Below are 16,074 nucleotides of genomic sequence, written 5' to 3'. Positions count from 1 at the left end.
CTCAAACGCAAAGTTGATTAAAAAAATTATACAAGCGGTAATTATTCCAAATTATCTCAGCTTTGGAAAGATATAGATAGATTCCATATGTCATCATCTATGTTTGTGGTCGGCTGTCACTGTAATTATACAATTAGCAATAAGGATCTAAGAGGTAATTATCGGATATGATTTTGTCACATTAAGTGGTGTATGGTGAACAAGTTACTGATATCGTTATAACGAATACGAATTTTACTAATATTGAAAATCATTTGATATATCTTTGAGACCCATCAAAATTAACAGTATTTAATAAAAACTCATAAACTATTAATTTTGATGGTCTTAAGAGATTTATTTTGATGTATCTAAAACACCACTCATGAATTTATATTAATCATCTATCTCACCATTAAAACTCACTAGGATTATACCCGTACTATCTCACCGTTGACTAATCGGACTTAATTACTTAACAGATATGTGGTAAAGAGAATACACAATATTTTTTTGATAATTATTGTCTATAATTTGTTTTACAAATACAGTAGAAACTCTTTAAATTCAAAACCACAGAAACTCTTTAAATTAATACTGAGTAAATTAATAATCTCTCTAAAATAATAAATTTGTCCGGTCCCAACTTGGGCCAATATAAAAAATTGAAAAATTCGATAAAATAATAAGATAATAATTTTTCGAGAGATCTCTTTATAATTTTCAGTCCCAAGAAAATCATAAATTAATAATTCATAGAAACTAAAAAAAATATATTACACTCTATTGAAATATGATTCAATAGTTGTCTGGTTTCCTTAAAGTTCAAAAGCCCTTATTGATTTCCAAAGCATATGAACACAGTAGTTACTAATTTACGTTGAGTCTCAAGGTTCACTGCAACGTAATTTTAAAAGGCATAGACTAATTTGCCTTTTTGTTTGGTATGTACAGTATAATTACTTAAAAACTCTTTAAATTAATAATTATTAATTTATCGATAAATTAATAACTCTCTAAATTAATAAATTTTTCCAATCCTGACATTATTAATTTAAAGAGTTCCTAATGAATAATAAAGAAAATACACAATTTCTTATTAAAAAATACACAATTTTTGTTCTTTGAGATAGAGCCGTTAAAACGGACGATTACATCTAAAGTACACCAATCAGAGGCCGTAAACAACAAAGGTAAACATGGCTCCAAAGCGAAGGATTTCAGCAAGTCGTCGTCAATGATCACTCTTCAATATATTCCTGGAAATGATTCTGTAAGGTACCCTGTCGCAATAGAGTTTCCAGTACTTGCCATACCTGCAGTACAAATTTTCAACTACATATACATGCTTCTGACCCACAACCATGAAATTTGATAATTCATGTGGAAAATTTCAAGTAAGACATACATACAAATCACCTGAAAAATTGTAAGAGATACTTAATTTGCAATGAACAATTTTCACAATCTATGTCAATCTTGCATATACAAAAGTTTCCACATTATCTATAATTCAAACTCAATCCATTAAAGGATATCCTGAACTTCCAACAATGCAAACACCATTAAAAAGTCCAAGGACCGTGAAAATGACCCCTATATAAAACTCATTCATAAGTTGAAAGGCTGACATATAGATTAAAAAGTAGATTAAATTAAAGGACTAAAATTCTGGAACTTGAAATGTTGTGATTGGAAAAAAATTAACATAAATCTCACCATGCAAAGACATAAAATACCAATTTGAAATAGGTCCAATATTTGTTTAACATAATTTTATTTGATCATGTTTATCAGTCAACTTTGCTGCAAAGCCTATAAAACCATGCTTGTAGCTATAAACACATTGACTCATGTACTCCTAAATTAGTGCATTATGAATATTAATCTAATCTTAACTTGTTTATCTTTTCTTTTACAATCAATATAACCTTCACTTGTTAGGCTCTTCCTTTAGAAGAACATACCTTCATCACAAATTAGCTTGAAAATTGTTTCCAGATATGCAGAACAATAACAAAAAACTCACCTTCAAGCACTGCAAAGTGAATCCAATATATAGACATTTGATGTCTCTACAATATAATCTTTAAATGAAAGTAATAAGAGACACTTGTAATAGATTACTTATCAAGACTGAAATACATTGATTTATCTTTAAATATCAAATAACTGGTAAAAGGATTAGAATAAAAATAAAAAGTTGCAGACCAAAACTTTAAGCAACAGTTAGCACCGCAAAATCCAAACTACTAACTCCCAACATCAAGGATTAATTGTCGCCAAAAAACACACCAATCTCTTGATCCAAATCATCAAAAGCACACCACTAATAGAGTTAGCACACAAATGCACATGTAAGGATCAAATACTATGGAAAGCCTCCATCATTCAACTGAAACAGGTACACTAAAAACAAACTCCAAGCTGCACCAGAGGCACCAACCTGCAACACCAAAACCCAGATCCTGATCAATTGCAGACCTGCAACAACACCCTAAAGGAAAAACTGATTTTAATACCACTGAATGTCTGAATCCAACTATCACTCGATAAGGGTCCAAGTAGTGGATCAGCTCCTGATGTTTTCACTTTTGACAATATCTGACAAGGGTCCAAGTAAACAGATTTTGACAAACAAATTGCATGTATCAAATGGTTCAGTGCCTCAGCGTACAGAGTACAGACTCAACATAAACCATATATATATATATATATATATATGGGGAGGGATCAAATTACACCAGTGTAACATTTGAGTAATGTTATACACCGCTCAATAACGCTTCAACGAATACAAATTTTACAAAATCCACCGTTGGATTGAAAGCTTATATCGTCTAGATCATCTATGTTAAATTTTATAGAATTCTAAAATCGTTTGATATGTTTTTTAGATAGATCAAAATTAATGGTTTATGCGTTTTTATTGAATACCGTTAATCTTGATCTATCTAAAAAACATATCAAACGATTTTAGAATTTTGTAAAATTTAACATGGATGATCTATACGATATAAGCTTTCAATCCGACGGTCGATTTTGTAAAATTTGTATTCGTTAAGCGTTATTGAGCGGTGTAACATTACTCAAATATTACACCGGTGTAATTTGATCCCTCCCCTATATATATATATATATATATATATATATATATATATATATATATATATATATATATATATATATATATATATATATCAAAGATATTCTCCCCTAATGAATCAGAAAAAAATGTTCCACAATTTCAATTCAATCCTCCAACGAAAACTTGGTTAACACCACAATCAAATCCGCCAATTTTTTTATTGATATATGAACCTAGAAGGAATACAAAACCCAGCTTTACACGAGGAGCAGGAGTTACACACAAGGCCCATCAACATCATAATAGCTAATATATATATGCAGTAATAAGAAATAACTAATAAAAGAGAGGAGAGGATACTGAGGAAATAGTTTGACATAGATAATGGACGGATGAATGAATTTCCAGATCTCATAAAACAAAAATTCAAAATTTGGACTTATTTATCCCTACAAAATAATGTACTCAGTCTCAGATATAATACAGGATTTCAGTATGAACATATAGAGAGAAATATGTCAAGTTGCTATTGTTCTTATAAACTGGAAAGAGAAATAAATAATTAAAAATTAAAGTTATGTAGATTAAGCAATAACTGTGACTACTTTCATTAATCTGTTCTATAAACAACTTTTTCCATATTATAAACAAAATATGACAATTGAAAGTAATAACAAAAGTTATAGAATAAATTATTAATTGGAATATGGAAGTATAGATGACAATATAACTTATACAATGACAAAAAATTGAAAAAACAGAATTACCAGATAAAGGAGTGCAGGTTGAGGTGAGTGAGTCAAGACACCAGCAGCCAAAGCAGTTATCAGACCAATGGCATATCCAGGCAGCGCATACCATATGTATTTGTGCCCCTTTGAAGAATGTAACTCGGTGAGATTTATTGTATCCCTGCTCTTGCGATAATCAAAGCAGAGGACCCAACCAGGAACATGCCCGGGATAGCCTGCAAAAAGATAAGCAAAAATCATGAAAAACCAAACACACAAGTTTAAAAGAAACAAGACTATCAAAATTTATTGAAATCAGGGTTAGCTTAAGTTTGACACATAACTATAATGTTGTTTAAAGCTTTAAGCCAAGGTATTTGATAGTGTATAAGCAAACACATGTGAAAATTTTGATCATTTGAATCATAATCAAGTGATACATAAAGATATATGCAGTCGGGAGAAATTTGGAAGCCAGAAGCAAACTAAATTTGGTTATATTGAGTTTTCTACCAGAAGTTGGTTCTCTTAAATACTACATAAACTTTAATAGATTCTAATCACAATATCCAAAGCCAAGAAAACAAAGAAACACATTTTTTCATTGAAAACAACCAATTTTGAAGAGTTACAAACCAAATAAAATATTGAAATGAATCCACCTCTCTTCTTCATTGTTTTTATTGACTTGAGACTTTGACTTAACAGGCTCATATTCATTCATTCATTGAAAAATTAAATGGTAGAGACAATGATATAAGTAGTGTGAAATTGAAATGGGGGTTTTAAAACTATTGCTTGAAACAATAGTTTATGAGTGAAAGTTTGCAGAAACATTATATCAAACACGTGGGGGATGCAAAAATATTCCAAAGCTAATCACAAATGTAATCCAAGCTTGTAAGATGTATTGATTGATTATCTTTCTTTCCTACCCAAAAAAAAAAAAAAACTGATTATCTTAATTCAATCGTTAACACCACGGGAATGGCTAACAACAAAATCACCAAAAACGTAACACAGGAATCAGCAAGCATAATATGAATTAACAAGAAGTAAAACGGCAATTATTATTATTATTATTTATATAGAGTGGAAACAAGAAACAGCTAAAGAGAATTAACACAAACGCAGATAGATATCTGTTAGTACTAGTAAATTTTGAAAAATCCAAAATGCCTGCCTAATTGCCTATTGCTGTACTACTACTACTACTACTAGTTTCCATTTCCATTATTAATTGGCACTGTTATTGGTCGTCATCATCTGTTTGAATTCATCAAAGTTAACGTTGCTGTCACCGTCAGAATCAACAGATTTGATCATGTTGTGGCATTCTTCAACGGAACACTTCATTCCGAGGCTATTCAACACCTGGAAGAGCTCCGTCGCGGAGATGAGGCCATTCTTGTCCTTGTCGTACAGATCGAATGCCTCGCGTAGCTCTGAAGCGTCTCCGTCAACGGAGCCGGCGCGGCAGAAGGAAGCAAACTCAGAGAGGTTAATGAAACCGTCGTGATCAGTGTCAAGGTCTTCCATGACGCGCTGAAGTTGGTCCTTGGGTACGCCGGATCCGAGAGAACGGAGGATGTTGTCTAACTCGGTGACGGAGATCTTGCCATCGCCGTTTGCATCAAAGCGAGAGAATATTTGTTTCAATTCGTCGATGTCTTCAAGATGAACGGAGGAGGGTTTGGTGACGGTTGGATCGGTTGCCATTGAAATTTGATAAAGAGAAATAAATAAATAAAGCGAAAATTGATGGTGAATGAATGAATGAATGAATGAAAGAAACGGTGTTGTTGTTAGGACTATAAATACTTGTTCGATTATACGCGTGGGGGCTTTCGAGTGGCCCCTACTTTTTATTTTATTTCATTCATTTTTGGTACCATTTGGATTTCATTTGATTTTTTTTTGGGGACCAAATTTTATTTTATTTGATTTTTATAATTTTTTTTTTTTGACAATTTTGGGACCAAATGTTGTTTGATATTTAACTAGTATTAATATTCGTGAATGAGATTCACCAAAAAAAACATATTCGTAAATGAGATATCAAGCTTTGCCTTGGTTTATTCTTCCAATTTTTTCTTTTATTTAAATTTAAATTAGCTCATTAATAATTTTATGGTTTGTTTTTACAATAATAATTGTATTTTTATTTAATAGGTAATTTATTTTTTTCAAATATGTGGAAAATGACCGTTTCATAATTGTAATTAATCATGATTTAAATATTATGAACTATGATTTTTAGTGTTTAAATATTAATTAATCATGTAAATTGTGTTCAAATATACGCAATATTAAGCAATTATAATTGATATATTAAAATATATACACATAAAAATCGAGCTAATGAAATTAAAATGTGTTAATGAGCTACAACTACTTTAATATGTGTTAGCTATATACTAGTACATTTGCCGAGGGAAGCAAAGTTCATACCAACTCACATTAATCTTAGTAAAAGATGTTTTGGATGTGCTCGGTTCCAGGTTAATACCGCATAAAAAGGATTTTGATTATAGTTTTCCTTGCAATGGTTAAAACGTTGTGTGACTCGAAGGACATAAAACTTCTTGATCATGCCAAAAATATTGTCGGCAGAAATTAAAATAGAGAAGAAAGTTGTTAGCACTGGGTGGAGAAGTTCCAGATGAAAGTGGATTGATGTAGTTGCGTGTAGTTCACTTTTTTTTTTTTGGAGGCTCTTGAATGAAACCCAAACAATGAGGAGGGGATAGGAGGGAAGACACTCATTTGTAGATCGGAGACCAGAGGTCTTTTTAGGAGGCTCGGGTGAGAGGGGGTTGAGGCATGGAAATGTCATTGTGTAAGTGTCAATTGAATGACAATGACATGGATGAGTGCTAAAGCGAAAAGTTTGTTTTCTTTCGATAAAAACAATCTATTAGATAAGCCACATGCCCCCAAGATGAAAGAGGATTAGTAGCATTCTCTTGATCTCAAATTCTGAGGTTATGTCAAGGTTTTTTTTCTTTTTTTCCTTGAGAGTCTTCGATACCAACATTCTCTTAAAGAAGACCAAACTTTCATACCAAAAAATCAAAGAGTGCCATGCGAAGAAAAAAATGTACAGTAGTGCAACTTGACTCCATCAACTACGTGTTCCTTTGTTGTACACGTTGAAGTTATCTTTTATTGTATATGATGATGATGTGTTTTGTTTCTATCGTCGAGACTATACATGACATTTGATGTTAAAGACGAGCTCTTTCTTTCATCACCTCATTGTTCTACCAAATTACTGATTATCTTTTTAATCTTCAACCTTATTTACTTTATTAAAATAATCATGTCATAATTATTAAGAAATTAATTATGTCATGAAAATGTTTTCCCATAATAATGTTTGTCCCATAATCCTCTATTTTTATGTTCCACCCATAATCCTCTATTTTAAAATAAATAAATAAACAAAATTGTCCCGCAATATTTCAATTTCAATATGCATGAAACAATTTCAATATGGAATGAGTCATACGCGCTGCTGTTGGTCAATAATACGTGAATTCTCAATCACGACTTTGTGTGTTCTAGATTAAAAAGAATAAGAATAATTGTACGTAGCACTTTAGATTAGTATACTACTCTTTTTTTAATAGTAATTTGGATATTAAGTGTCAAATTATTAGAGACACACACACGAGGAAGAATGATATATAAAAAACTAATCATAAGTTTAACATTTCGGTACACATATTACGTGGATATGTATCGATATACGACTTAATTTGATGATTGTGATTAATCCGCAAATAATATTTAATATAAAAAGAATCAATAAATATTATTTATAAATTGATTAGAATCATTCACCTTAACAAATATACCCGTATATATTTATATTAAAGAATTTTAATGACTATAATTATCTAAATTAATTATACTAATACTATAATAGTAGTTGAGAAATAGGAAGGTGGGTTGACGAGTGAAGGCAGATGGAGTTGCAAGAAATTACAAACAAATTGTTTGTTTATGGTGATGTGTGTGTGCATCTATCTATTAATCTATCTACGTTGTTTGTGATATTTTGGGGACGAATGGACACGGTTGCAGTACACGCGGCCAAATACACGGCCTCAACGCGGAGTTCCTTTCATTCATGATTAGGGCAAGTTATACTTCAAATTAATTCAATAATAATAATCAAATTAATCGAATGGTGTTTTCAAAACATATTTTATTTTTCAGAAAATTACACTCATCTTTTCGAGTTTTCTTTAAATATCATAAACACTCAGCTAGTTTAAAAATACTCAGAAGTGAAAAACTAATTATTAATTATTTTCGCTATGTGTGTGCATTGCTATCTGTTTACAAATTCGTACATGATTTTTGTGTTCGAGACCAAGTCAGAAACGAAATATTATATCCGTTATGCTTCAGCTTGAGTGGCTACAAAAACTGCCCACGTTTTTAGATCTTTGCTGAGTATGAACTCGGCGAGAGTTGCAGGTGGTGTTCCACCGATGCCGTTGCAGAAGAGAGATCCGCCACAATCTCATGTGGTGCAATGGCCGTGTCCTGAGGCGTCGAAGTTGCAGTCGTGACGTCCCCATAAACGAGATGTGGGACTTGGAGGGAATAGGCTTTGTTTGGTTGTAGGGCCTAGCGAAGCCACCTCGTGCGAGAATGGGCTTTCCTGCGCCTGGTTGGATTCCTGAGCACACTAGGTGGGTACATTCGTTGTAAAATATTACTTTTGTTGCTGATACCTCCAGTACTGTTTTTTTTTTATATAAGCAAAAAATGAATTATAAGGAGTAAAAGAGGTACTCAGACCCTTACAATTCAAAATAAGTAACCCTTAACAATATTGTAAACAATCTAAGAGATTACTACACCAATTGGAATAAACAAGAGAAAAATTACAACCGGCTCTCCCTATAAACCAAAGTCAAGATATAAACTTAAAAATTGGATTAAGTATACAAATTTCAATAAAACATTTTTTATTTAAATCATTCATATTTTTCTTTATGAAATACCCCGGATGTATAAAGTGCAAAATGTAAATTTTTTGGCAGAGCTAGAGATCGATCATAAATGTATATATGGTGTGTCCCGTAAATGTAGGTTAATCGATAACTATCAATGAATATTATTGGAGCAATCAAGGTTTGAAGTTTAGATTCTCTATTTTTCGACGATTAAAGTGTTGTCCAGTTATTAGGGCATTACTAGTATACTAATACCCAACTTATTTTTAAAATAGAAAAACTTTTCATTGTATCCAAGTGATATGAAATAATTGTTGGTTGATGCTGCCAGCCTTGAATGACTGAATTTTACAATGATGTTTTCTCTTCCCCCTCCCATGAATCTTTTATACCCCCAATATTCCAATTTTGCCCTTACAAAAAAATTCGGTTCGCAGAAACCGAATTTTTTCTAGTGCAAATTCAGAGTAAATTTCGGTTTTTAGAAACCAAAATTTGTTTTCAAGGCAAAAAAAAATTTCGGTTTCTACGAACCGAAGTTTTTTCAAGGGCAAAATTGGAAATTCAGGGGGATAAATGATTCATGGGGGTGGGGAGAGAAAAGATCTTTTACAATTGGTTAGATCCGGCCCAATGTTTACAGGTGAGGTGAGCGAAATTGTAAACGAAAAATATTCATTCATTCATTCATTCATTGCGAGAGAGAGAGAGAGAGAGAGAGAGAGAGAGAGAGAGAGAGAGAGAGAGAGCTGGCTGATAGATATAGGTCAGCAAGCAAGGTAAACTCTGAAAATCCCTAAATCTCCTTTCTTATTCTTCCACTCATTCATTCACTCACATCGTAACCAATGGGTAACAACAAAAAGAAAACGAGTCTAAAGAAGAGTCGAAGAAGTCGATTACAGAGGATCAAAGAATCGATTTTTCAAGAATCATTCTTCAAACTATTTCAAAAATTCCGCACCCCATTGTTGTTGGCACTGCTAGGGATCGTTCTTCTTCCAATCTTATATTTTGTTACTTTTGAGCCGCAACAGCAAGAGATTTGTTTTCAGTATTTTAAGACTAAGCTTTTGAAAGCTGGATTAGTCGACCATATTGTTGTTTCCAACAAAGGTGTTGCCAACATATATGTAAGGGACTATCCCAAAAATCACACAGTTCCCGCTGCTGCTGCTGCTACTGCAAATGTATCTGATGCTGGCCATAGCCATAGCCGACATAAATATTATTTCAATATCGGAAGTGTCGATTCCTTTGAAAGGAATTTAGAGAAAGCACAAAACGCATTAGGGATCGACCATCATGATTTTGTACCTGTTACCTATACTTCTGAAACGGATTGGTATGAGGAGTTCTTGACATTTTTTCCAATCCTTTTGCCTGTGGGCTTTCTCTTGTTTATGGCACTTGATAAGGGTGGCGTTCGTGGAATTTTTAACATCAGAAAAGCACATCTCATAAAACTAGATAAAGATTCCAAAAACAAGGTTCGTAGTAGTAGTAGTGACTTATTCTTCTGTATTATTTGTTTTTAACAGCATTTAGTTGTGTTTGTGGTGTGTTGATGTTCAATGAATTATAACTTCAGCCTTCATATGTTCATTTAAGTGAATATTTTTCTTATTTTGAAAATTCATTTTGTTAGGTCTATTTTAAAGATGTTGCTGGCTGTGATGAGGCAAAACATGAAATTATGGAGTTTGTGCATTTCCTCAAAAATCCTAAGAAATACCATGACCTTGGTGCCAAAATTCCAAAAGGTGCTCTTCTGGTGGGTCCTCCGGGCACAGGAAAAACCCTTTTGGCAAAAGCAACTGCAGGGGAGGCTGGTGTGCCATTTCTCTCTATGTCTGGTTCTGATTTCTTGGAACTGTTTGTCGGCGTTGGCGTCTCTAGGGTGAAAAACTTATTTTATGAAGCAAGGAAGAGTGCTCCCAGTATAGTATTTATTGATGAGATCGATGCAATTGGTCAGACAAGGGGTGGTGGTTCCTCTTCTAGAAATGATGAGCGTGAGAGTACTTTAAATCAATTGTTGGTGGAGATGGATGGCTTTGGAACCACTGCTGGAGTAGTTGTGCTGGCAGGTACAAATAGACCTGATATATTAGACAAAGCCCTACTTAGGCCTGGCCGTTTTGACCGCCAGATAACAGTTGATAAACCCGACATCAAAGGCCGTGACCAGATATTTCAGATTTACTTGAAAACAATCAAACTTGACCGCGTGCCTTCATATTATTCACAGAGACTTGCAGCCCTTACTCCAGGATTTTCTGGAGCAGACATTGCTAATGTTTGCAATGAAGCTGCTCTGTTTGCTGCAAGGACTGAAGAAGCACAAGTCACAATGGATCATTTTGAGGCAGCTATTGATAGGATCATTGGTGGTTTGGAGAAGAAGAACAAGGTAATAAGTAAGCTGCAAAGGCGTACTGTTGCTTACCATGAAGCAGGCCATGCTGTTGCAGGTTGGTTCTTGGAACATACTGAGCCATTGTTGAAAGTAACTATCGTTCCTCGTGGAACAGCAGCACTTGGGTTTGCCCAGTATGTTCCAAACGAGAACCTTCTCATGACAAAAGAGCAGCTTTTTGATATGACTTGTATGACCCTTGGTGGTCGGGCTGCCGAGAAGGTTCTCATTGGGGCAATCTCTACGGGAGCACAAGATGACTTGGAGAAAGTCACCAAGATGACATATGATCAAGTAGCTGTCTATGGTTTCAGCGAAAAAGTGGGTCTTCTCTCTTTCCCCCAAAGGGAGGACTCGTTTGAGACGTCCAAACCATACAGCAGCGAAACTGGTGCAATAATTGATAATGAAGTGCGAGAATGGGTGAACAAGGCTTATGAACGTACCATACAACTTATAGAGGAACACAAAGAGAAAGTAGCTCAAATTGCAGAGTTGCTGCTCGAAAAAGAAGTACTTCACCAAGATGACTTGCTCCGAGTCTTGGGCGTGCGGCCCTTCAAGAGTGCTGAACTCTCTAATTATGATCAGTTTAAGCTAGGGTTTCAAGATGAGGGGAAGTTGTAGAAACAACAATCGATGGATCCGAGGAGGGTGGTAGGTCTTGTTCACTTTAGAGCTTGAGGTCGTTCCCACATAGTTGAGTAGGTTTATGTTTATTACTACTGTACATGAAGGTGATGTATAGCCTGGTCCCGTTAATGTTGGTAACCATCATGGTCCTATTGACGCCAGCCATAGATTTCACATTAAACAAATGCAATGGTTATGATTGGGAGTTGTTTCCCACCAATTGTAAGACCAAAAAACCTTGCAACTATGGATTTTTTCTCTCTATGATTTAGCTGGTATAGTTAAGGAGCCTAAAGCTGCACATTTGACAATGTTTTATAATGGACAAGTTATTGTATTGGATGGTTTTCCTGCATAATTGTGCACAGTGTTGTTTAACCTTTGGTTTGGGTGCGCAGTTCTAAATTTGATTGGAATTTGCTGATGTTATTATTATACATTTTAGCATAAATTACGTTTAGGTTATAATTTGTTGATTGGATTTTAAATTTATTCTTCCCTTCAATTTCTCTTATGATAAAGTATGTCTATCATATGGTGTGAAGAGATTGTGCAGTGATCCATATATTAAGGATGATGTTTATGAAATTACACAAGCACCTAGGCTGTGGCAACTGTTAGCATGGTACATGTAAATGGATTATTTTTTCCATATTTTCAAATTATACATTTGTACGATATATTTCTATATTGGATCTATACTATATAGTTGGGCAGAAGTAGATGGAGGCTAAGTTCATGCAGCAACTGCAAACATTTAGTTCTGCAGAAGTAGATGATTCTATGTTCATGCGATTATTGGCGTGTCAACTAATGATGTCTTCAACTTTGTTGCTTCTTAGATTTCTTTTTATCTTATTTAGATCTGTTTTGGAAAGACTTGAAGGTTTTTCAAGAAATATGTAAATTGCAAATACTATTTCTATAAAGGAGTGCAGCAATTAACATATTAATATGCATCTCATTATAGTAGTTTTTATTAGGAAGAGATATGTTATTCATGCCATATCCTGTTAGAAGTTGGTTTGAGAATATGCTTTTGGAGGAAGCAAATGCCAATTTATCAATCGCTTTTTGCTATTAGTGGATGTTTGCCAAAGCTTGCTCCATCTTTATATTTTGTGTTCTTTCACTTCTTTGTTAATCTGACTCACTTTCTCTTTTTGGAACACCTTAAACATAATTTGTCAAGTGAATAATTCTAAATGCTAGGATTGTTTCTCAACATTTCAACTACAGTTCTGTGTTGTTGAATGTTGATCCTTGAAAAGTTTATCTGCTTCCGTTTTCTTCAATATCATTAGTGTTAATTAATCATCACAGATTTCCATTACTAACTTATTGGATGTTGCTACAGGAAACATCTTCTGCTCAGTACATATTGCAGCAGTACATATCTGCTTCTGGAGGGGTGAAGCTTCAGGATTCCATTTACAATGCTTATGCAATGGGAAAGGTGAGGATGATTGCTTCCGAGTTTGAGACAGCTAACAAGCTCGTGCGAACTCGGAACCCCTCTAATGCTGCACAATCTGGTGAGTTTGTCTTGTGGCAAATGAAGCCAGACATGTGTATGTGGAGCTTTCTCTTGGTGGAAGCAAGGTTCATGCAGGTTGCAATGGGAAATTTGTGTGGCGTCACACACCTTGGCTTTGTCCACATGCAGCCAAAGGACCAGCCAGGCCTTTGAGACATGCTCTTCAGGTTTCATTTCTTTATCTGTTAGAATTTGTTAAAGATAGTTGCAAGTTGGTCAAGATTTCTTAACTTAGTTAAGATCGCTATATAAAAGTCTATCATATACTTATTGTAATAAACTTTTCTCATTCTATCAATTCCAAATAATTAATCTTTCTCTTTATTGAACTCTAATATGCTTCTCAGCATTATTACTCGTAATCTTGCCTGCCACTCTATAATTTAGACTTGTTTTTGTTTGTAGGGACTTGATCCGAGGACAACTGCAACCATGTTTATCAATGCAAGATGTATTGGAGAGAAGAAGATTAACGGAGAAGACTGTTTCATTCTCAAAATATGTTCAGATCCTTCCACATTAAAAGCTAGAAGTGAAGGTTCTGCAGAGATCATCAGACATGTTTTGCTTGGCCACTTTAGTCAGAAAACAGGACTTCTTGTTCACTTAGAAGATTCCCATTTGACTCGTATTCAGAACAATGGAGGTGATGCTGTTTATTGGGAGACCACAATCAATTCATTTCTTGATGATTATAGGTCTGTTGAAGGGATTATGAATGCTCATTCAGGTCGTTCACAAGTAACACTTTTCAAGTTTGGAGAAACAAGCCATGAGCCACACTAAAACTAGGATGGAAGAAGCATGGATAATGGAGGAAGTGGCGTTCAATATCCCTGGCCTTTCTGTGGACGGTTTCATTCCTCCAGCTGAGCTAAGGTTTGCTTCTGTGACTGAAGCCCGTGCGTTTCCTCTTGGTCAGAAAATGAAGAGTGATGTTGCAGTAGCTGCAGAACATGCCAAAGTTCCTCAAGGACCTCAACGATACGAAAACCACATGCAGGCAATGTGAATAACTATGTAGCACCAACACTTAAGGTTGAACATGTGTCTGGTGTCCTACATGTGTCGGTGTTCAACACCGATACGACACTGGCATATGTGGTTATGCATAGATAAAGCTATTACAGAAATTGAAGAATACATTTTTTATGACTTTTAAATTGAAATGCAATATTCTTAATGATGTTTATAGAATATGTTGTCGTGAAAGTTTCCATTTCATTGTTTTTTATCTCTGGAGGAGAGAATGGTGCTAAATTGGAAATCCATTTTTTATATAAAGGGAAAGTTATTGCTTGAAAATGACCACCTATTCAAGGTATTTATAAGGAGTGTCGATGATGGTTGGGTACATTGAACAAGCTACTTCACAATATTTTGTTTGGTCACTTTTCTCTGTCAATGCCAACTGGTCTTCAACATATTTAATTAGAATTGTCATAGAATTCCAATTGTAATATTGGGTGAAACTTAGCTGTTCAAAATTTTAATTTTGCCGACATTGGAGGCATTCTACAGCCATACAACAATTAATTCCAACTATATGGTACTCCAGGAAAGGTCCTCCAAGCAAGTACCAAAGACTGAAATCTTAAATCAAATGTAGAATGGTTATGCTACATAAATTGATGTTTTATAAACTTCAACTTTCATGTTTATCACTGGTTTTTCGTATTTTGAATGACATGCTATATAGTCCACCTGTATAGCACCGCATGATACTTTGTTTTGATTTTGCTGAGTTGAAGTGGTCTATCTTCAGTTTTATTTTGATTTTATTGAGTTAAACTGATTTGTTTTGTTTGGTTGAGTTCAAATCATTTTGTTTTTGTTGAGTTAATGCGATGTTGCTGAGTTGAATTGTAAGTGTTCTAACTGTTAGACTTAGGGTTCCTTTTCAAGAACTGCAAGACCTTGGTGCTGGTACTATAATCTCTTGTGGATTCTGTTATTTGCATATCTGTGCATGACATTTTTTTCAACTTGAACTGTTACTCATCATTTGTACTTCAAAGTATTTGTTTTGTAAGATAATCGGTGCGCGCTTCTGTTATGTGTGCGGCGTCTGTTGTGGGTCCTATCTGTTGCGAGCTGTTCGGTCCTGTATTGGAGTTGTGTCTGCTGTGCGTGTCTTCTGCTGTTGATCTGGACTGCTTCAGTTCATATGCTGGTTCTGTTTTGGGTTTCCATGGGGTGGTAGTTTTTATACTGTGTTTTTTTTTTCCGTTTGGGGGTAGGAGTTTTGGTGTAGGCTGTTTGTTTTTCACTTTGTGGATTTTGCTGGTTTTGTTTCCCTCTTTTCCTTCTGTGTGTGGCTACACATATGCTTGTAATCCAAATTAGTGCAATTGTGAAATAAAATTCTCCTTCTCTCAATTACTCTCTCTTTTCTTCTTTCTTAACAAAGTGTGTGTATGTGTGATAAGCTCAAGTTGAGTTGAGCCTATAGTGTAAGACTGTTCTTGAGTGCAAATTGCACCTATTGTGTTTTTGTGTCCTTAGTGTATGTATACCTACTCTAACAATCTAGAGTCCGGCCGCAAGGTAAGTAAAGTCTAATAAAAAGTTGTTTTCATCAAGAATCAAACTCGGGTTCTCCCGAATAATTCGTCTTAGAAAGTGCTCATTAACGGCTTAAATCTGAATTGTTAGATGTTAGTTTTGTTTGTGCAGCTACGTGGAGTAGATGATATAGGGACTAAGAGAGTACC

General features: G+C 34.5%; 2 protein-coding genes and 2 pseudogenes across 2 annotated transcripts; 2 read left to right on the top strand and 2 right to left on the bottom strand.

Annotated features, from left to right (window-relative positions):
* Positions 1 to 1,075: 1,075 nt before the first annotated feature.
* On the bottom strand, positions 1,076 to 4,059 carry LOC123916309 (signal peptide peptidase-like 1). Its single transcript, XM_045967744.1, has 3 exons — positions 3,835 to 4,059; positions 2,502 to 2,583; positions 1,076 to 2,425 (listed from the first exon to the last, which is right to left on the bottom strand). Exons 1-3 carry the CDS (start codon positions 4,057 to 4,059, stop codon positions 2,367 to 2,369), a joined length of 366 nt encoding a protein of 121 aa, XP_045823700.1. The 3' UTR covers positions 1,076 to 2,366.
* Positions 4,060 to 4,854: 795 nt separating this feature from the next.
* LOC123916308 (probable calcium-binding protein CML27) lies at positions 4,855 to 5,517 on the bottom strand. Its single transcript, XM_045967743.1, has one exon. The coding sequence runs from the start codon at positions 5,515 to 5,517 to the stop codon at positions 5,035 to 5,037; it is 483 nt and encodes a 160-aa protein (XP_045823699.1). The 3' UTR covers positions 4,855 to 5,034.
* A 3,909-nt stretch (positions 5,518 to 9,426) lies between these two features.
* Positions 9,427 to 12,304, top strand: LOC123913893 (annotated as a pseudogene).
* LOC123913894 lies at positions 11,916 to 14,594 on the top strand (annotated as a pseudogene).
* The last annotated feature ends 1,480 nt before the right edge of the window (positions 14,595 to 16,074 follow it).

This window comes from Trifolium pratense, linkage group LG3 (genome assembly GCF_020283565.1).
Source record: "Trifolium pratense cultivar HEN17-A07 linkage group LG3, ARS_RC_1.1, whole genome shotgun sequence".
In the NCBI taxonomy this organism is placed as follows: domain Eukaryota; kingdom Viridiplantae; phylum Streptophyta; class Magnoliopsida; order Fabales; family Fabaceae; genus Trifolium; species Trifolium pratense.
Note: the sequence above shows the minus strand (reverse complement) of the source record. Positions and strands in the feature narration are given on the sequence as shown.